Source organism: Dipodomys ordii, unplaced genomic scaffold (assembly GCF_000151885.1).
Source record: "Dipodomys ordii isolate 6190 unplaced genomic scaffold, Dord_2.0 Scaffold45, whole genome shotgun sequence".
NCBI lineage: Eukaryota > Metazoa > Chordata > Mammalia > Rodentia > Heteromyidae > Dipodomys > Dipodomys ordii.
In genome coordinates this window covers 13,763,549-13,785,962 of record NW_012267261.1, presented here as the reverse complement: position 1 = coordinate 13,785,962, position 22,414 = coordinate 13,763,549, and the positions used below count along the sequence as shown (strand labels likewise).

Genomic DNA, 22,414 nt, shown 5'->3' with positions numbered 1-22,414 from the left:
AAGTCCAAACATGCCTGAGGCCCCACTGGGAGCTCCTCTGCCCTGGGGTCAAATTATGTTTATATAAACTAAGATTTAGCTATCTGGTGTCTGCAGGCTACTGGCATTCTTATCTCAATCATAGAAGCAGATGTCCACAGCCTGCCTACCTTTATCAATTTCTTCATTTACTAATATACTTGGGCTGGGGAATACTGAAAACTGTGATACAATGATGAACAGGACAGATCTTCATCAGAGAAGAAGGCAAGCATTTCCAGTAAATGGGTTACATGCCAGACAAGGCTAGATTACTACAGGTACTAGGGGAGGTCTAATGAGAGTCTGCAAAATCAATAGAGCATGGAACAGGAAAGAACCACTACCCCACACTAGACTATGTATCAGAAGGAATTCACAGGATGATCCTCATAACGCCAGTGCTGTCAAGTTGTCCTTAAACCTCTAACATAGTACACCAGACAGTCATGAGGAATGACTCCAAATCATCACACACATACTTGAACTCTCTTTGACATATTGGGCAGGAAAAGGAGGCACTCCATTTTTTGCCTTTTAAAAAAATTAAATCCATACAATACAGGTATTTTTCAAATGGATGACAGGACACAATGCTTGATAATCCTGGATATTTGGATGATATGATACATACAAAGTCAATAATATTTAGTGGTTTCTCAGTTTGTCCTTCATGTATTATTTCCTTTTCTTTAAAACCAAAAACCAACAACCCCCCCCCAAAAAAAATCCAGAAAATCTTGAGAGCTCTCCATGTTAAGAAGGCTGGAAGAGAGGTTCGGTGAACTCTCTGGGTCCTGCCGCAGACTTCAGGCAGCATTCTCCTTTCCCCTGTGTTCTATCTGACTTTTCACATCTCACTTCTAGAGATCCCCTTGTGTCCCCCTGGCACTTCTGTCTTCTGAAATTCTGGCAAGCACCACTCCAGCACACTGAAAGGCACTCAATAAATGATCGATCCACCAATAAAAGTGCTACCTTCTTCCTAATACCATGTACACTGTACTAAGTCTTTAATATGTCTCATTTCATGGTCACCACATGCTTAGGTGCTATCCTCCCTATGGACAGCCATGTGATTTGTCTAAGACACACACAGGTAGCAGCGCTTTATAAAATCAGCTCTGTACAAGAATTCAGCTCATAATCACACACCCAGCTTTCCAGAAAAGTATTTAAAACTCTACCATTCTGTGACAGGCATTCTCACCATGCCATCTTCCAACGTGGTTGGAATCAGGAACAAACTGTCTGCTAACTCCCTCTTCAACACTCACCGTGCAAGAAAAGCATAAACGCTGGGCAACCAAGCTACAGTTCCATGTGCTCCTTTCTCCTTAAACTTTGAAACTCTAGCAATTTGATCTGCTCATAACAAACCAACAATTTTTAATAACATTTCCAAAGCGACAATTTGGAAAATTTTACAATAGATTCTCTAAGCAGCATTTGGGCATGATGTTCAAAAAGGTGAACAAAAAGGTGATTGCTTTAAAAAGTTGAAACCACTGTCTTCCCTTACTTTCTTGACGTAGACACAATGAACTGCAAGAATGTGTGATTAAGTGATGTTGACATTCCATAGTGCAGAGCTGGCTCAGAGCTAATCAGGGACAGAGACAGCCATACTGATAAGACAGGATTAACCAGAAACTAAACAGAGATGTTTTCAGAGATGGACACAAGGCTGTTTGCCGTTTCAAAGCACACAGCTTTGGGAAGTTCAAAAGACAACAAATCCACTGTTTAGTTCACTGCAGCCTTGTATCCCCCACAACCACACATCCGGCCTACAAGTCTCTTCAGCGTTAGAGAGAAACAAGCCTGAGTGTACATTTCCAGTTCTGTCTTTTTCCTGGGTTCCAGAGCCCTACTTCTGGCTACCTCATCCACAGTGCTAGTGAAAATCATGTGGTCAAGAACTGCACAGCCTCCTTCCAGCCAGGCAGAATTCAGATGTGCCGGATCTCCATGGCTGCCTTAGCTTCCTCGTCTGTTGGTGGTGCTCAAAAAGTGCCTGGACATCAGGGGGCACTGAAGACCAAGTGAGATGATGGATGCTAATGAGATCAGTATAGTTTCTAGTGATGTTTCTATGGAGGAATTTCCTCCCGAGATTTCTTAACAAATTTATGTATTTTTCTGAGCCATATGAAAACATCTGTCCAAATTTTTACAAGTTTTCTTATAACCCCAAATTTCCCATATATAGTAATTACAAAATTGAATTATGTATTTTCATTATTTATATATTTTTTAAAAATAATATACTTTAATAAATTTATATATTTTAATAATAAATTGATAAAAATTTATGTAATAAAAACAAATAGTAAATCATTTCTATTTAGTCTCAATATTCTGTTAAAAAAAATCATATTCAGTGAAGTAAGCCAGACCCAAAGAAACATAGGTCCCATGGTTTCCCTCATTTGTAAGAATCAGTGTATGTTTAAGGTTATCCTAGCAGATGAGCAGAATAGCTCAATAGCTATGTACATATGGCCATATAAGATGATGCTAAGTGAAATGAACTCCAAGAAGTTTTTCTTTGTTGTTGTTGTTTTTCATGTACTATGTGATTTCTTGTTTCTTTTGTATTTTTTTTTCTTTTTTCCCCTGTGATTTATCCCCTGCTGTCATTGTATTTGATTTTGGTACCCTGGGTATTTTATATGCATTTATCTGAATGAGGGAAGGGAAGAGAAACAACAAAATGGTGAGACAAAGGACAAAGGGGGAAGCAATGCAACAGATAACACGTTGGAAATGATCTGTACAGGCTGGGGAGAGGGAACAGTAAAATTTAAAAATTAAACAAACACATGAGGACAATCTGCTCTGCCATTGATTAAAGCTATGTGTGTATGTGCTGGTACTGAGGCTCAAACTCAGAGCCACACACTCCTCTTTGCTTCCTTGCCCAAAGCTAGTGCTCTTCCACTTGAGCCATGCCTCCAGTCAGTATTTTTCTTGTTAACTGGAGATGGAGTCTTAAGGAACTTTTTGCCTTGGCTGGTTCTGAACTTCAATCCCCCAGGTTTCAGCTTCCTTAACAGCCACTGGTGCCCAGCTTAAACTTAACAGTGACACTTTACCTTCCATGTACATGCTACTTCTGTTAGCTCCATTCCTTTATTCAATTATAAAAATACTTTGTCTGCATGCTCTGATTTTGGTTTTGCCATTGAAATAGATATTGTGTTTGCCAATTCATGTATTTTAATCAATTTCAAATTTCATGTCCATATATTCTACAGCATTACACTATTCTTCATTTTTCTTTGAATTTCTATTAAAGTATTTGCAAAGAACTCAAGATAATTTTTATTTATATGAAATAATCCTTAATATAGTCTTACATTGAAAGAATCAGGTTACTAAGGTGTCTGAACTCCCATTTCCTATATGGGAAATAGAAAATGTTTTTCTCCTTCCCATAGGAAATGTTCTCTTCTTTTACTTATCCCTACTTTAACTTTTTTATATTAAAATGGAACACTTTCAAAGAAGAAGTGGAGGAAGGGAAGGAGGAGGAGGAAGGAGAAGAACAGGAGGAGGAAGAGGAGGAAGAGGAGGAGGAGGAGGAAGTATAGGAGGCAGCAGCACCATCAGGTTTCAAGATAGCATTTACATTAAAAAAATTTTTAAAGAAAAGACAAAAGACTAGAGGATAAAACACACTGTTCACATATCTATTTTGCAGTGGGGATTTTTCAGAAGCATGTAAAATCAGTCTTTTCTGCTACCAAGAAGTAACTCATATGACATCAGTTACTTAGTTCTTTAACCTGCATTCTGATTACTAGACTTTTCCAACTTTACTTCTGTAATGGTTGAGTTTTAATGATCATAAATAACTTTGAATCATAAAAATCTGCTAAATCTGTCTGAAACTGACTTCAGGTTGGCCTAAGCTCATATGCAATACTTTCTAATTACAAAAGTGAGATAAAGTATACTCAGTGATTATTTCAAATATATTGTCTAACAAAGATGAGGGGTACCCCCACAGGAGCCAGAGAGGAGGAGGAGAAGGCAAAAAGCCAAAGCTGGATTTAGGTCTCAGATGGAGACTTAAGTGTACAGTGCATGTGGATGGAAAGAGACAGAGCCCACTGTTTATAGCCAGGACCTAGAACAGGCCACTCCAGCAGTGATAGGGAGAGAATTCCACCAACTTGCTCACCTATCAGTAATCACCGCTGTATCTAGTATCTAATGAGTCTTCCCTGGGGCTGCTGGCAGAAGCACAGTCCACAGACTCAGGGCAGCCATGCAAGTGGAGAGCTAGAGGAGGAAAGGGTTGCAGGGAAAGGGAGCTAGCCTCAACAAACAGGAGGAATGGCATACAGGAAACATGATGCTCAAGTTATATGAAAGCCACTACAACATGTCACGCTATTAAACTCCCTGAGAAAAATAATGTGCGAGGTCACAAGAGCCAAAAGCAGCTTTCAGAAATAAAATGATGTCACAGAAAAGTTAAAACACAATAATAGGTGAGGACAGCCATCGGCACAGGGGAGAGATGGTGGTGTTTTTAAAAACAAGACCAGAAACGAAGCCCTTTTCTTGGTTTAAAATTTTTATCTTCTTGTTATGCTCTTGCAAGATAGTTCTCTAGGTGGCCTTGGGCTGATCCAGGAGCGCTGCCTTCTGCTTTCTGGCTGGTATCTCTCCAGAGTAATTGTAGAATATGCTGGGAAGGCAGCATCTTGAGTGAAGGAGGAAGGAACTGGCTGGAACACTCCAGGCTCTGCGCTAGTCTGCTTTGCAATACATTACCCTGGGGTATCACGATACCCTGTTAGAAAGCCAGGGAGAGCTCTTCTCTCAGCCTCAACCTCAGTGCATGGGCAACCTCAGGGACATGGGCAAATGATACTCTATGGACACTAGGCAGGTTTTCTGAGCCTTGTGGAACTGGAGGAAAGTCCCAGATCCAGCAGCCCCAAGTGACTGGGCGGGACAAATGGGAACAAGAGATTTCACTACTAAACAATTCTGGGGCCTTATAACTATTCACAAAACCTTCCTAAATCTCTTTGAAGGACACACCTTTAATTAATCTAAGGATCTCCTACTAAGCCCTATCTCTTAAAGGGCCCACCACCATCAGAGTGAGGACAGAGAGGACCAGGCCTCCAACACACTGACCTCTGAAGGACACAGGCAAACTATAGCCAAACCACAGCGGTCCCTTCATAACTGTTTGCCTGACATTTCCTCATAATCAGATTCTAGTTGCTTTTCACCAGAATACAGCAGAAATATTATCCTGAGTACACAAATTAAAAATCTGACTCTAATAATGTTTATTTTTACAATAAATAATGTTTATCCAATGTAATTCTGATGATAAATCCAAAGTTCAAATTATAAAAGGTGAAATTTTTATTTTCGGTATTCAAGTTCATTTTTGTATATAAAGTACCAAGAATACTCAAGGTGCACAGACAATACACCGAGTTATTTGATAGACACACACCTGCCAGAAACCAAGAGACAGAGGGTTCTTTCTAGGACTATTTCTCAACTTACTACAAATAGCCATTGTCAATGTCCATTTGTAATTCCAAAAATGTATCCAATATCCCACAAAAATTGCACAACATAGGCATGGAATAATGCTGCCACAGAGGCCCTTGAAGATGACATTGTTGACCCTTTTATTTTACAAAAACTAACATCAGTTTGAGAAGTCAGTCAATAGTTAAGAAATATACCGGAAAATCTGGGATTTGAACATAGTTTTCAGCAATTTAAGACAGAGCCATTTTAGGTATCTTACAATGGTAAAATTAATTAGTATACACACACACACACACATAAGCCATAATATGGCTGAAACTTTCAGCTATAAACTATCAGTGTTTCACAATATTGTAGTACTCATTATCAGAGTAACCCAAACATTATTGTGTTTTAAATAATGAATTTGGGGCTATGTGAATTAAGAGAGGACAAGAAGGTCAATCAGTATTCCTTTGGGTTTTGGGGGATTTTTGTTTGTTTTGTTTTTTGTTTGCCAGTCCTGGGGCTTTAACTCAGGGTCTGGACACTGTTCCTGAACTTCTTTTGCTCAAGGCTAGCACTCTACAACTTGGGCCACAGCACTACTTCTGGCTTTTTCTGTGTACGTGGTACTAAGGAATGGAACCCAAGGCTTCATGCATGCTAAGCAAGCACTCTACCGCTAATCCCAACCTGGGAGTCTTCAGGAAACTAACATCAGCTGACAGCTGAGGACTTTTTCCCTTGCCATGGCAGTCAGACAGGCAGGCAGGAATTCACAACATGATTCAAAGTTAAGAACAAGTAAGGCTGTTTGGGGCCTCCCCCTTAACTGCCAACTCTACGCTCTGTGTGTGTATGTTGTACACATGCACATCCGTGTGTGTGTGTGTGTGTGTGTGTGTGTGTGCGTGCGCGCACACACGTGCATCTGATTTGAGGCTGTTGTTTATTGCTGGTATTGGCTACTAGAACTCAGGCCTAGTGTTCAGTTGGCTTGTTCACTCATTTTTGCTACTCTACAACTAAGCCTGGCTTTTTTCTGGTTGTATTTTTGTTGTTGTTGGTTACTTTAGAGATGGAGTCTTGTGGACTTGCTGCCCAGGCTGGCTTCAAACTACAATCCTCTGGTCCTCAGTCTCCTGGGTAGTTAGGCTTATAATTGTGAGAGCTTTATATTTAAATTAAGATTTGTGACTCTGCCCTAAGAATGCTAAAAGGAACATTTTCTATGACAGAGATGATATAACATTCATTACTGATAAATTAAAACAGAAAAAATAATAGGATCCTATCATTTTTCCTCATTTTATTTCATAAAACTTTCTCAAATTTTCAAGGATGTTTCCCTTAAAATATCCAAATACTAGGGGTTTGCTTGTAAGAACCATGATACTTGTGTCTCTCCATCTTTATCCTGTCTTGGGTGACCAATCCTTGGGTCTCCTGGTCCTTAAATATCCATTGTGATGGAACAGAACTTCCCCTGTGTATAGAAAAGTCAACACGCAAAAGGGAAAGAAACCATTGTGCTAGACACACAAAAATATCTAGAAAAAAAGACAGGTATTTTTCAAAATATATGAAAGTTCATGACCATGAAAATCTCAGAACTTTCCATGAAAAGGAATGAAATGGGTTGTGGGGCACTGTACCTACCCTGAGTGGCTGTTGGAGGTAGCTTGAGTGTGTTATCCAACTTCTCCCAGAGGTAAGTCGGCCGAGGAATGCCTTCCTCTGAGCTACACAGCAGGATGACATCGCTGCCGATATCCTGGGATCCTTGGATTTGGCAGTGTGGGGCAGAAGGGGGAACTAGAATAGGCAGAGTAAGCAAAGGGGTACATGGTTACTATGAGCCAAGGGCTGGCGAGGAAAACATTACCATTCAGTACTGGGGATCCTCAGGGAACACTGTTCCTTGATTACACACCAGGAGAAAATCTCCAGGCAAAGCTAGAAGGTAGTCGTGCGCTAATTAACAAGACTTGGTTTCAGGACAGGGCCTGCAATTTCATCAGACAAGGGACAAATTTGTGACGAGCTGCACCTTTTCATACTTCAAAGTATCTCATGGTCTTGGTTTGACTCTGCTTCACTCTGTTCACTTCAATGGGTCACCATCAAAAACACTGCTGGAAAGCCCCTCTCAGTGGCAAACTCAAGTTCCTACCCTATCAACACACCCTATCAACTGTCCTCTGACTGAGACCACCTGGACAAGGGGATTAGTTACTTTACAAACAAAACCAGACAAAATACTTTATACCAAATTCTGCTTTGTGGTGGGGAGTTAGAGTAGGGCTCAAATTAAAGGAAAATTGGTAATAAAACAGTTGACATTTGTAATCATTAAGATAAAAAGAACACAAAGGGTAAGAAAAAAAAGTAACTAAAGAAACAATAAGGAAGAAGTGGTGATTTGTACTAGCAAAAAAACAAGGATTTTTTTTTTAAATGAAGCCTGTGGCTAGAGGACTCATGCCGGGAAATATAGACACCAAGAGTATAAGGACAAATAATGATATATTTTTTAATTGTAATGACTTTTCAGTGAATGTGTTCACTATTTCATAACTAAATAGACAAGTGTGAAAGGCATGCAGGTTAGACAGAGCAGTGAGGAAGAAGAGTGGGTGAGGGAAGAGGGAATCATGAAAAGGTCTATTTAGGAAAGGGAAGGGAAGTGAGAAGCTCAGCAAACCCAGAGCTGTGGTGGAGTGTAAACCCCCCCTTGGATTCACATCTGTGACAAGGACGCTGCTCTGAAGGAAAACCCAAAATAATTCATTGGAGGTAGTACCAACTAAAACATGAAGGCTTTTTTTCCTTAAAAGTTAAAAAAATAAACAAATCACCTGGGAAGCCCGTAACCCAACTTACAGGTATAAGAATGAGATTAGAGCATGCCCTTAACCCCACCATCAATATCCTCAAGTAACTACACAATGAAAGTAGAAAAAGGGTGAGTTTACAAAGGACTACAGAGCCAGGTTCTGAGACATGAGTAGGATGGAGTCACAATGGACTTTGTCCTAAATGAAGTGAGCATGGCCACCTCGGCCTACCTCAAGTATCCATTTGGAAAGAAGACAGGAGAGCTGAAGAATCTAGTATGTTTAGAGTATTTAGTATGACAGAATCTCAACAGCACAGCTTGATGGAAAGAGTGCTAGTTTGAGTATGAGAGAAAAAAAATTTTTTTTGTCGGTCGTGGGGCTTGAACTCTGGGCTTAGGCGCTATCCCTGTGCTCTTCAGCTCAAGGCGAGTGCTCTACTGCTTGAGCCATAGTGCCACTTCTGGTTTTCTAGTGGTTTATTAGAGATAAGAGTCTCATGGACTTTCCTGCCCAGGCTGGCTTTGAACTGTGACCCTCAGATCTCAGAATCCTGAGTAGCTAGGATTACAGGCATGAGCCACTGGCGCTCAGCCGAGAGCAAAATTTTAACTTTTAACATGTACTATTCATTGTCTTATGACCTAAGGCTCTAAATCTATTTGGTCCTTGGTATGAAGATATAATCTTTATTATTCAAGCAAGGATAGCTGTGAGAATAAGATGAAGAAATTATTAAAATTACTTAAGACAGGCTACTCAAAAGGGCAAGATCTAAGGATCACAACTCGAATCCAGCCCAGGCAGAAAACTCTGTGAGACTCTTATCTCCAATTAACCAGCAGAAAAGAGCTGTGCCACAAGTGGTAGAATACTTGCCTTGTATAAAAAACCTCATGGACAGCACCCAGGCCCTAAGTTCAAACCCAAGAATAATACACATGTACACACATACACACACACACACACACACACACTACTCAGGACAACAGGTCCAATCTGAATTGGTGGGACTGTACTCTGTTTCAGAGGAAATACTATATGCTGAAACCACTGTTCTGCACTTAAAATTATCATGACTTAATTTGTTCTCAACAAAAGCATCTGTCCTGTAAAAGCTTAAAAAAATAGAGGTTCTCCATATCCATGTTTATTAATGCTTGGTTTATGACGTGGAATCAGCCAATGAATGAACACATAATATAATATGGCATGTATATGAAAAGCAATACAGTGGAAGAGTTTATTTGTTCAAAATGTACTCTGCATGATATATATAAATATCACAATGAAGCCTCCTCATGTTATAAATGCATATTAATTTTAAAATAAAAGTAAAATATCCACTAAAATATTCTTTAAAAAAATAGAAGTTCAGGGCTGGGAAGGTAGTTCAGTGGTAGAGCACTTGCCTTGCATGCATGAGGCCCTGGGTTCGATTCCTCAGCACCATATAAGCAGAAAAGAAGAAAGCCGGAAGTGGCGCTATGGCTCAAGTGGTAGAGCGCTAGCCTAGAGCTGAGGGACAGCGCCCAGGCCCAGAGTTCAGGCCCCACAACCAGACACCCCCCCCAAAAAAAATAGAGGTTCAATTCTGATAGTAATTTGTACCATCAGAAAACACGATGAAATAGGTCAGACCACCTGAAATTAAGAAATCGGTGGGAAGCCTGTATAGAAAACACAGAGATGTAGAGAAGGGGTAGAGTCTGAGGTCAGGAAAGGAGCACAACCACATTGAGGGTGTAGAAGGAAAGGCAAAAGCAAACACATCAGACAGCAGATTCCTAAGTGGTCTAAGAGGCTGGGCAGTTTCATCACTCACCTAGCACTGTGAGGCCAGTGACCCCAATGTTCCTCCCCCCTCGGTCAGGAAGATTGTTGACTAAACACTGGTAGGTGCCTGTATCTGAGAGCTGAGTGTTGTTAATGAAGATAGAGACGTTGGTGGCTGGCATGGTGCCCGTAAATCCTACCCGACCATGGAACCGGGGGGCACCGTCAAACATCTGTCCACCCTGATACAGAATGACCTACAAAACAAAAACACAAAATTAATAAACTGGTTGTGTCCTTTCTCCCAGATATATAACTAGCCAGTAGGCAAACCAACTATTCCTGCATGAAATGTTAGGAAAATGTATTTCTAACAGTTGTCCCCAGCATTTCGTTATTGTACCTATCCAACAGGTATCTTTAAGAGAGCATATTTTCCTTATATAATTCATCAGACATAGAAATGCTATCAATTCATAAACAGTTTATCAAAGGAAAGGAAAAGTTAGCATTGCCATTTTCATAGTTCTTAGACAACAAAATGATTGATCATAGTTATAGACCAAATATCAAAAACTGTCAGAAAAGGTTCACAACTGTGTATGTAAAGAACTGTAGGCCAAGTTCTATTCTTTTATCTTCTCCATCACTGAAAAAAAAATATGAGGTTGAACAAAATAATCTCAAAGGCATAGTTTAACTACAATATTAAATGGCTTCAAGAAACAAAATAGGTTTCCACTAAATTTGATATTCAAAATTTCAATTTAGAAAAAATTTTAAGTATTACTAAGTTCATTGAAGCAGAAAACCTTCATGGAATTGTTACCTTTGCAAAAAGCGGTGTGGCCTTTATCACAACTCATTAATTTTTCGAGCATTATTTTCTACAGTGGTTATCACAAATGATGACTCTTTTCCTTGTCATATATTCTGTTAATTGAGAACAGCTTCTATTTTCATGTACATTCTTTTGTGTGACACATTGTAATTTATGAGAGAGAGACTGTTGGCTAGTAAGCCTAATTTTGTTTAGATACTTATGAAACTAATTCAGCACATTAAGTATTAATATCTAATTGTCACTTAAAAAGTACAGTCCCTCACTTGTGTTAATGCCAGCCCTTTCCTGACAGAATCGACCATGCATAAGCCAAGCACCAATGGTTCATGACTGTAATCCTAGCTACTTGGAAAGCTGAGACCTGGAAGATGACAGTTCATAGCCAAACAAAGCAGAAAAGTCTCTGAGATTCCATGTCCAAAATGACCAGCAAAGCAGCTAAACTGTACTTATGGCTCAAATAGTAGAGCTCCAGCTATGAGCAAGAAAGTCAAGTGAGCATGAAGCCTTGAGTTCAAGCCCTAGTACTGCCATAACAAACAACAACAAAATATAGACCTGGCCTTTACTGTCTTGGCATTTTCCTATTTTCATATGTAAAATTTCTTCTTTAAATCTTTCTTTTTGATCCCAGGTTCTAGTTTCAGATCTACTAAGATTCTTAATCTTAATACTTGGTGATGATGATGACAACCTTTAAAAAGAGGCTAGCCTCCCCTGATAGTTGATTAATAATGCATAGAAGGGAGGACCTAAAATAGCACAGGCACACTGAAGACGCTACCTTCTAGGAATCGAAACTTCACTCAGGATGTTCTTCCCACCCACCTCTTCAGTAAAGATTAAAGGTGAGGGGCAGCATAACATGGAACTGCAGTACCTGCTCAGGTTGGTTAGCATTCGAGAGAGGAATGACCATCCAAATGACATTGAGGTTAATAAGGGCAGCACTGGTAGAGAAAGTGCAGGGCAGGACTGCAGTCTGACCCCGGGCCACCTGGATACTCCCAGGACTCTCTGATACTTCCAGAGACACTGCAACACCTACAGAGAAAGGAAAGCACGGTTAGCAGCTTTCTCTTTCCTGACAGCTCAAAACCCCTCAAGAAGATCAGCTTGTTTTATTTTATCATATTATCGTTGATAATGTGATCAGAAAGATATGACTGTCTTACTTAATGACTTACTTAATGATCAAATAGATCATTCCTTTGCCTCTATAGTTGGAAAACATTAGAGGTTCTCTTGTGTAACATTATCCTCAGTATTTAACCAAATTCAAGTAAAATGCAGGGGAATTTCTACTGGTGGGATATAAATGGTGATAAAAGATGAGAAATAAAGTTAATTTTTAAAAGCATCATTAACAGCATTAAGCATCATTCAACAGTAAGCTAAGAAACTTACAAATACATAAATCAAACAAATATGTGAGAAATATACATGATAAAAAACTGCATTTAGAACACTAATGAAAGAGATCTGTTACCCTAAATAAGTGAAAGATATACAACATTCATGAATTGGAAGACTCAATCATATCATGATGTCAGCTCTCCCCACTTTGATCTCTGGGCAATTTCATTCAAAATTCCTCTTGACTTTTGCAGACATGAAGAATGTGAATGACCAAAAGAGAATTTGAAAATACTAACAAAGGTGAGTGAAACAGTGCTACATGATTAGAAATTTGTTGCAAACCTACAGTAATCAGGACAGCTCGGTACTAACATAAGAAGGACTTATAGTCAAATGGTCCAGGGCCAAGAATGTGGAAAGAGACCCTCATAGTTATGTCTGAATACTTTTCAACCAAGATTCAAGACAATTAAATGGAGAAAAGACTAGAAATTCAAAGGAGGAGGCAACAATGCTTGATAAGAATTGTACTCATTTCCTTGCTCACAATTGTAACCCCTCTTACTTTTTTTTACAATAAAAAAGTTATTAATAAAAAAAGAAAAGGGGGTGGAATGTAGTCATGGAGATGGGAGGGCAGGCATGGTAGCAGAAAAACAAAGGAGGAGGCAACAATGCTTGATAAGAAATGTACTCATTCCCTTGCTCATGTAATTGTAACCCCTCTGTATGGTATTTTCACAATTAAAAAAATCATTAAAAAATTAAAAAAGACTAGAAATTTTGCTTTTCAACAAATGGTGCTGGAACAATATACTGTAACATATAGAGAGATCAAGAAAGACAATTTCAACCCAGAATACACAAAATTAACTTTCTGTGTTCATAAACCTTAATGAAGATAAACATACAAAATTTATATAAATAAAGAGAAAGAATCTAGTTACTTTGGACCAGTCAAAGGTATTTTACAACATTGTATCTCATACAAGAAAACAAGTTAGTAAATCTGACCTTAAAGTAAAGAACTTTGTAGTTCAAAAGATTTAAGAAAATACAGTTTTATTATAAATTATATGAAAAGGACTTACATCCAGAATGTATAAAGAAGTAGACAACTCAATTAAAAAGACAACCTGATTTGAAAGAGACATTCACACTAAAACCACAATAAGATACCAATGCACATCCACTGGGATGGTTTCAATCAAAATAACCAAATACTAATGGGGATTTAAAGAAATCAGCATTTTATGCACTGCTGATAGGAAAGTAAAATAGTACGACTACTTTGGAGAATAGTCTGTTTCTTAAAAAATTATGTGTGTGTGTGTGTGTGTGTGTGTGTGTGTGTGTGTGTACTATTACAACACAGTGATACAATTGCTTAGGAACCTACCCAAGTAAAAATTAAACGTACTTCTACCCAAAGGCTTGTTCATGAATATTCAAAGTGGCAGTATTTATATCATGCATGGTGAAAGAGAAATAATACAAGGATCCATCTACTACTGGTGAATGAATGAACAAAATGAGATGTAACCATATAACAAAAAAATGCTATTTAGATATAAAGAACATCAAAACTACTGATACAAGTTATTACATGATTGAGCCTCTCAAAAATAGTCTGCTCTTCAGGGCACTGGTGGCTGTCTGTAATCCTAGCTACTCAGAAGGCTGAGATTTGTCATCGAAGTTTGAAGCCAGCCCAGGAAAGAAAGTCTGTGAAACTCTTATCTCCAATTCTACCAAAAAGCCAGAAGTGGAGCTGTGGCTCAAGTAGTAGAGTGCTAGCCTTGAGGAAAAAAATGCCCAAGGACAGCACCAGGTCCAAAATCAGCAAGAAAAATATATACATACATATATAATATACTATATATTCTGCTAAATGATCATGAAAGCGACCAAAAAAATGTTGAAAAGAAGAGAGGAAAGAGGGAAGCTAAATAATATATACAGGGTGAGTTTGGTCCAAGTATATTATATGCATGCTGTAGATACCACAATGAACTCTGTGCAATTAATTTATGCTAATAAAATTCTTTAAAAATAAATTTACCCCTTTTGATTAGGAATTTAAAATATTTTTGCTAAATGAACAAAACCAGATCTAAACCCTGAACAACATTTGACTTCCCATACCTACTGTGTAGAAAGGTAAAACTAGAGAGGAGGAGGAAGATTACTGGCTGTCTCGTCTGGTAGGGAAGGAGTCCGGCTTAATACAAATAGACTTAAGGAGACATTTTTAAGGTGATGGAAAACTTCTAAAAGTAAATACTTGTAATGCATGTACAACTCATAAATTTAGCAGAAATCACCGGTAAATGGGCTAGTTTTGTAGAATGTAAATTATACCTCAATGAGACTATTAAAATTCAAAGAAGGAAAACATTGACTCATCAGGGCTCCTGGGAAGTCAAAACTTTGCTTATCACTTGGGCAGAGAAATGGTTGTGTCCCTTCAATGATGGAAGAACATAGAAATAAAGTGCCACTAAAATAAATCAAGGGAGGCCCTACCAAGCAGCTATTCTATTGGTGTATATCATGAAAAATACACAAAGTCCAGGGCAACAACTCAACTGCTTTATTTCAAATGATAATATATCAATTCTCCCCCAAAGTGGCATGACAACATACTGTTATGATTACAGTTAATTTTTATCAACGTACATAACACTTTCCTTCTATAGAACTTCATGTTCTTCACAGTCTGATCATGTTCTCAGGAGTTAATTTTGCAGAGTAAAATACTTCACAAAGTGAGCCATCTGTGATAGAATATAAAGAACTTGATAAGGTCAGAAAAAAGTCTGTTTCTAGGCAAAGTCTCTAAGTTCTAAAAAGAAAGTTCAAAGAATCTCAGAATTTAGAGAAAGAGAAAATGACTGGGTCATGCAACCGGCAATGAATACAAGCATGAGCTACTTTATCAGGGTGCAAGCTGAATGTGGAAGTAGACAAGCTAACATATATAGCACAGCAAATTTATGATAGAGACGTAAGATTGTCAGGAACATGGTGGTACCTGCCTATAACTCCCAAACTCAGAAGGCTAAGACAAGACTGTAGCCTGAACTACAGAGAGAAAGCCTACCTTACAAACAAACAGATAAATAAATGGTAAGTTTGGAAACCAGGGAGATAACAGCATCACTGCATTCATCAGAGGATATACCAAACCAAGGGCATGTTTGTCACCATATAGGATGAGGTCTAGCCTCCTATCCTCTGCCCTCACCAACCACTTCTGCTACTTACCAATTGCAAGTTCAACTCACACGATTTTTATACAAATCTTAAAAAGAAAAAATAATAACCAATATAGACCAGTAAACTAAGAAATGAAACAAAGGTGTAGCTGGAACTACCAAACCAAGGTACGTGGGAGACAAGATCCAGAGAACAGCGGCAGGAGCTGCTAAGGCAGAGGCATCCTGCTGGCAGATGACAAGCCTCTGGGGCAGCAGAAGCCAAGAAAGAGCAGCTGTATATGGTTAATGCTGCAAAGAAATACTCTAGACAGGCTGCTTGAGAACTTACAAAGATGTGGATGAAGTTGTGCAGAACAGGGTATGGTTGAAATAGTCTCTTGCATCTAATCAGCTAGATGCCCCCCCTTCCTCCCCCAAGAAGTCAGTTATCTGTAAGTCTGTGACCTTATCTCTCCATGGGGGTATGTCCCTGCTATCATCTTATCATCAGTGACTGGGACTATGACTCCAACTATTCTGGCTGACATCCAGGTAAGCGGACCACACACACATACCACGCCACACCAAGCATTTCACAGATCTGCTCTTTTCATCCCACACAGACATCTGCTGATGGGATATGCCTATCTCAGGAAAACTGGAGGCCCAGAGAAAATTGTAAAACCAACTCCAAGGTCACAAAATCTAGAAAGTAGATAGACAGCAGTTCTGCCTGGATTCAAACCCAAACCGCTTCTCTATAGAAAACACACATCTTAGTATACCACTCGACCCAAAAAAAATCATTCCACAAAGAGCATTACCATATTGTACAATCACACACACACACACACACACACACACAATACTGGAAACCAGATGAACTTTTACATAAGAATCATTACAAACTATTGTATAAGAATTCATTCTATTGCCTGCATGGAAACCTACAAATCAGGTTGTTTGTCCCATCTCCTCCCTCTCTTCCATTACGTGAGAGGTTCTCTGGGGCTAACCCCTCATGTGAGCTTTGAATTCCATCCTTGGGCCTTTAAATATGCTTAGGCTTTTCTACTGAAAACAAGTTTTTACCTTCCTACCCTCTCCAGTCCTCTCCAGGGTCTGCCCTCTTTCTCTCTTCATGCTAATCTTTTGAAAGAACTGTTTGTACTCACTCTTCTGGACTCTGCTCCCAGTCTGCAATCTATTCTTTGCCTACCACTTCTGAAAAACAGCTCCCCTGGATTTTCCAAACACCTCCTACTGGTTGTGTAACCCTTAAAATAACAGATTCTCAGGAGCATATACTAGAGATGAACCCCTTCCCCCCCCTCCCGCCCCTGCTTGAAAAGTACTTTCTCTTCAGCTTCAGTAACAGAGCGCACCTCTGGTTTTCTTCCCATCTCCACAGATACTTCGCAGTCGCCTCTGCCGTCTCACTTCTCTCCACGTGATATAGAATGTTGTTCCTATCAAAGACTGCTTTGACTTTAAGTCTTTTGCCCACTTATTTATTGGGCAGTTGTTACTTTGGGGATTTGTTGTTGGGGGGTTTAATTTTTTTGAGTTCCAAGTATATTTTAGATATGAGACCCTTGTCCGTTGTATGGCTAGTAAAGATCTTCTCCCAATCCGTGGGCTTTCTATTGATCTTGCTAGCTATGTCATTTGCCCTGCAGAAGCTCTGCAACTTTATGCAATCCCATTTGTCCAACCTTTCTTTGATTTGTTGTGTTTCCGGGTCTCTATTCAGAAAATTTCGGCCTGAGCCAAGGAGACCTAGGGTTTCTCCTATTCCATCCTGTAATGTTTTCAGAGTGTCTGCTTTGAGTTCAAGGTCTTGATCCATTTGGAGTTGATTCTGGTGCAGGGTGATATATAAGGATCTAGCTTTAGTTTTCTACAAGTAGTTAACCAATTTTGCCAGCACCATTTACTGAAGAGGCTGTCTTTCTTCCATTCTATTGTTTTAGCTCCCTTATCGAAGATTAGATTACAACATCGGTGGGGGGGGGGGGGAAGGAGAAGGATTGGGATTGGGGGGGAGGGGGGAGGCTGGGAAGGGATGTGAAGGGTAAACAAAGGAGGAGGCTGCAATGCTTGGTAAGAAATGTACGCATTATCCTGCCCATGTAATTGTAACCCCTCTGTACAGTATGTTCACAAATAAAATTAAATTAAATTTTAAAAAAAAGACTGCTTTGACTTCTAATTCTGAACTTTCCCTACAGAATCTCATCTACGATCATGAATTCAATTCTCATTTAAATGCCAGTAGCTTTTCCGACTTTCTCTCTCTAGCCCAAACCTCTTTTCCTATATCCAGCAGCCCCCCAGACACCTCCACATACCTATCTCAAAGGCACTTCCAGCCAATTTCTTGGGGATCAGATCCTCTTCCCTCTGTCTTCCTCGCTCCTTTCTGGTGTTCCCTATGGTGGGGAATGGTTCAAACAGGACTAACTAGGACAAGCTCAAAATTCAGAAATCTTTCTCTTGCCACTTATCATCTGTTAAACCCAATACATCATCTCACATTATTTTATCGACTTAACTTATTGAATTAGGGCCTTTGCTCTATCCTAAATCTTTCCTGTCTGATTCGTGTTGCTCTAAACGCCAACCCTTTTATTTAGTAACCCTCTGTGATGGTTGATCTTGAATGTCAACCAACCTAGATTTAAAGTCTCCACACAGCAGTAAAGCACAGCTCTGTGTGTGTATGTTTGAGGATGTTTCCAGAGAAGCCTGACATGGGAAACAGTAACTCATAGCAGTTAACTCGACGTAAGATTCTAGCCTCTTTAGCCATTCAATGTGGACTTCCAGCATTGACCTACCAAGGAGATTTCAGGCCTGCAGCCTTGGACTGGGGTACATCATTGATCCTCTTGTTCTGAGGCTTCTAGAAGCTTAGACTGAGCAGCTTACCAGGTTTTCTGTATCTTCAATGTGAACTGCCATTTGACTACCCAACCTCCAATTATATAAGCCAATCTAATAAACTAATAAACACTCTTTTATGCTTCAGCTCCTCTACAGTACCCTGACCAACACACTACTGATCCTTCTTATTTGTTCAAGTGTTATCTTCTTACTGAAGGATTTTCCCTGACCTCAGTGCAGATCAGCCTCTCACACTCTCACAGTCAAAACACTAACATGAATAGAGTCACGCTTTCATCAGTGATTATTTATCAGATCATCACCCTGTGTAGTGAGAAGTCCAAGGTAGTACACAGTACAGTCAATAAACATGTCATGAAATTGATTTAGTCTAATCTCTCAATTTCCCCATGAAAATACTAGGATCCAAAGAGACATTTGCTTTAGGTCTTAAGAGCAGGACCAGGACATCATCTTAGGCTGCACATAAAGCATGCTTTCTACCACACCAAATTCTTCCAAAGATCATATCTCAGAAAGCAAATTAGGATAATACTATCACCTATGACATTACACATTGGAAGATATTTATGAATGGGATCATATTGAGCAATAAAAAAATTCATCAATATACCTGGCTCTATTCTTTTTCTGATAGAGAGAAACATTTGACAGAAACACACTGTTTTTCCTATTTATCAGAAATTCTGACAACTTCCACTTATCGGAATTCTCTTTAAAAGACATAAAGTACAGGGCCATGTTTCCTCTGAGATGAAAAGATAAATTAGGGCTGTCTATCCTCTTTCTTTAGACCTATTTCTCAAGATTTAAAGCAGACAGAAACTCATATTATGTCAGACCAAGAAGAACTTTAAATAATTAGCTAGGACCTTAAGATATCATACACAAGACACCAAAGAGAGTTTTAAAATATTCTCAGTTATCCTGGGGAATTTTCACAAAGAAGATGGCTGGCAACAAGATGTATAATGTAAAGGCTACACCAGGAATAATGACTATGGGTAGAAAGAAACCTCTAATGACACTGCACAGAGAATTTTTTTTTTCATGAAGTATACAGAAAGATATCATGTAAAAAATAAGGCAGAAATCTAGAGGATAACTTGAAGAGCCAAACACTTTTCCACAGCCAGAAAAAAAAGGAAAAGGGTGACTGTGCAGAGAGATTCTTTTTGGCGGCCCTGATCAAGAGGTAAATGGTGCAGGCCCTTTGATTTGAGGCCTGTATTCATGAGTGCTGTGAGGTAAATTGTTAGTGCAGAAGCTACTTTGCTTGTGATCACATGTTCCTGCAGTCATAGAAAATGTGAACAACCCCTTCGAGTAGGGTATCATGTGCAGGGATTCTGATCAGTGTTTTTTCTAAGAGGCCTCTTCACTGCTCACTAGAACTACAAGAACTGCATCTCCTCACTGCTAACAGATTGAATTTTTAAAGCAAAGCTGCAGTATACTCTAAGACCCATTCCACTGCCACCATGAAAGGCCTACATGCCCAAAAAGCATTAGGAACTGATGTGAGGACATGTCAGAGCTGGTGCCAGACTGTCTCAGGTTCTGTTCAAGATGCCCTTCCAATGGGGCTCACTGGAAAGAAGCTGTTAAGACCACTGAATTCCTAGAAGGTATATCTCTAGCATTCTGGGAATTATACATATATACATTAAATACTGTATATATATAATATATATATATATCAGTATATAAATTAAGATTTTCCTGTTTTAAGTTTGGAGAAATCAGACAAGTTGTACAACTTGCTTTAGTATTCATCTAGGGAAAGGAGGAACTAGCTCAAATCAATTTAGAGAAAAGTGAAAGATGGATAACATTCCCTTATGATTATTTTCTTCGACATATTGATTATACTAAATATAATCCAAATTTTCTTACTGTAAAAATGGAGAGAAATGGGTATTTTTCACATTTTAAATGTCTAACATCCTATAATCAAGCAACCAAAAACCCTATTTCCTTTAGAGTGTATTTCTATGTTTGAAATTCTAGGCAAGAATTTAAACTTTAATGTTAAATATTGGATTAAAAATTCACTTAAAACATCCTACAATTTGCAATATTTACATGTAAAATACATAATTTAAGAGCTGAATTGGTAGCATTTTGCCGACTTGAGTCTTTTCTTAGTACTTTCATCCAAGTAAATTTAAGTCAACTCATGAATTCTGAATGACTCTTAGCAATTAAATTTAAAAAAAGACATAAAGTACAGGGCCGTGTTTCCTCTGAGGAGGTGAAATAATAAATTACAGTTGTCCATCCTCTTTCTTTAGACCTATTTCTCAAGACTTAAAGCAGATAGAAACTCATATTATGCCAGACCAAGAAGTACATGAGTAGAGAAAAAGAAGCTGGTAGCAGATTCTTAAAAGGTCCTAAGAGGGATCTTCCACACTATAGCCAAGAGAACTGACCAAGGATGCTTTATGTAACCTGCCTGGCACAAGACTAAAATAAGGTGACATCACCTCACATGCCTAACAGAGCTAGATGCTAGAAAGCTCAGAATGAGGACTGGTCTAGGCATTCAGATTGAGGATTCACAGAAGAGTATTCTCTGATGTCTATGAGGCATGAGCTCATTAGTCTCTCAGGATCAGCCCACTGCTGGAACAAGCATCCAAAGACCTTATGGCTCTTTGGGAGACATACATTACCCTTTTGCCTCAATTTTTCATATCAGCATTTGCAAAATGCTTATTGGTGGGCTGGGATGTAGCTCAGTGGCAAAGCGCTTGCCTAGCAAGCGCAACGTCCTGGGTTCGATCCCCGGTACCAAAAAAGAAAAGACAAAAAAAATACAGTTAAAAAAAAACCCAAACAAAAAAAATGCTTATTGGTTTGTATTACACACAAACTCACAAGTGTTTTCACTATGTGTATTATAAATCTGATGTATTCAAGTTAAGTGTTATAGCTCTATCAAATGGAATTAAACTTCACAATATTAAAATTTTACACTATGTTCTGTTTTCTGAAGGAAAATAAGGAGCCCAATTCTCTAATATTGCTATGATTTTTTCCTTTGAATCTAAGAAAATTTTAATTAGATGAAATGATCTACCTTTATATTATCTTTTTTTAAACTTCCATGTTCTTTTAAAACTAAAAACATATTTTGGCCATCAATACAACACTAAATGAAATTATTATAACCTGGCTAATTTTATGACTATGTAAGGTCCTATTACACACTGGTTTTGTATAGTAATCAATTTACAAGATCACTTCCAAATTACTACATTTCATGTCATCTTACATGACATGTTTTATTGTTGCTATAGAAAGATAACTACCATAAAATGATGTATCCTTGGCTAGTCCTCTCTGTAATTCCCTCGCCTCACAGGCTTTGCTCAATACCAGTGGGCTCCAATCTCTTGTGAGGCCAAAGCCCACTGAGGAAGGAGAAAAGTCACCAAGAAAGGAGAAAAGGATCTTATGGGAGAGCAATGACAATTGTTCAAGTTCCTTGGTGAGGGGGCATAAGACTTCGAACAACCCCAAGGCTTGAACAAGGGACTATTACCAGTTACTCCACAGATACCAGAGGGGTTGTCCAGAGTTCTTGCAGTGTTCAAAACCTTTCAGGATAGAAAGGGAAGTTCCAATGATTGATGGCAAATTTCCCACCACACTGGTTAAGAGAAGAGTTTATATGTAAAGCCGACTTGATTAAAAGAAAATAAACGTATAGTTTATGTATAGGTTTCTTGCAAATCTTTTTGAGCCTGGGATTAATAAGCACAACTTTTAAATAAATCTTAATGTCTCAAGTCTATTTTTGTCTGGTTCCTTTCTCCCCTTCTCCCAATTTCAGAAACTACAGTCTAGAGGCAAGACAAGGGATTGGGGATGGCGGGGGTAGGGGGGTCAGGGAGGGACTGGCAGAATCAATGGGCCGCTTTATCACTGCTTCAGGACTTTTTTTCACT

The 22,414-nt window shown here is 38.9% G+C and overlaps 1 protein-coding gene across 1 annotated transcript in view; it reads right to left on the bottom strand.

The window, feature by feature from the left end:
• The window catches only part of Igsf11 (immunoglobulin superfamily, member 11), a 117,310-nt gene that overhangs the window by 6,083 nt on the left and 88,813 nt on the right, over window positions 1–22,414 (bottom strand). The window contains exons 3-5 of the mRNA XM_013019337.1: window positions 11,873–12,036; window positions 10,198–10,405; window positions 7,195–7,350 (exon numbers count right to left, since the gene is read on the bottom strand). Coding sequence (XP_012874791.1) covers window positions 7,195–7,350; window positions 10,198–10,405; window positions 11,873–12,036 — 528 coding nt within the window. The remainder of the gene's footprint in view (window positions 1–7,194; window positions 7,351–10,197; window positions 10,406–11,872; window positions 12,037–22,414) is intronic.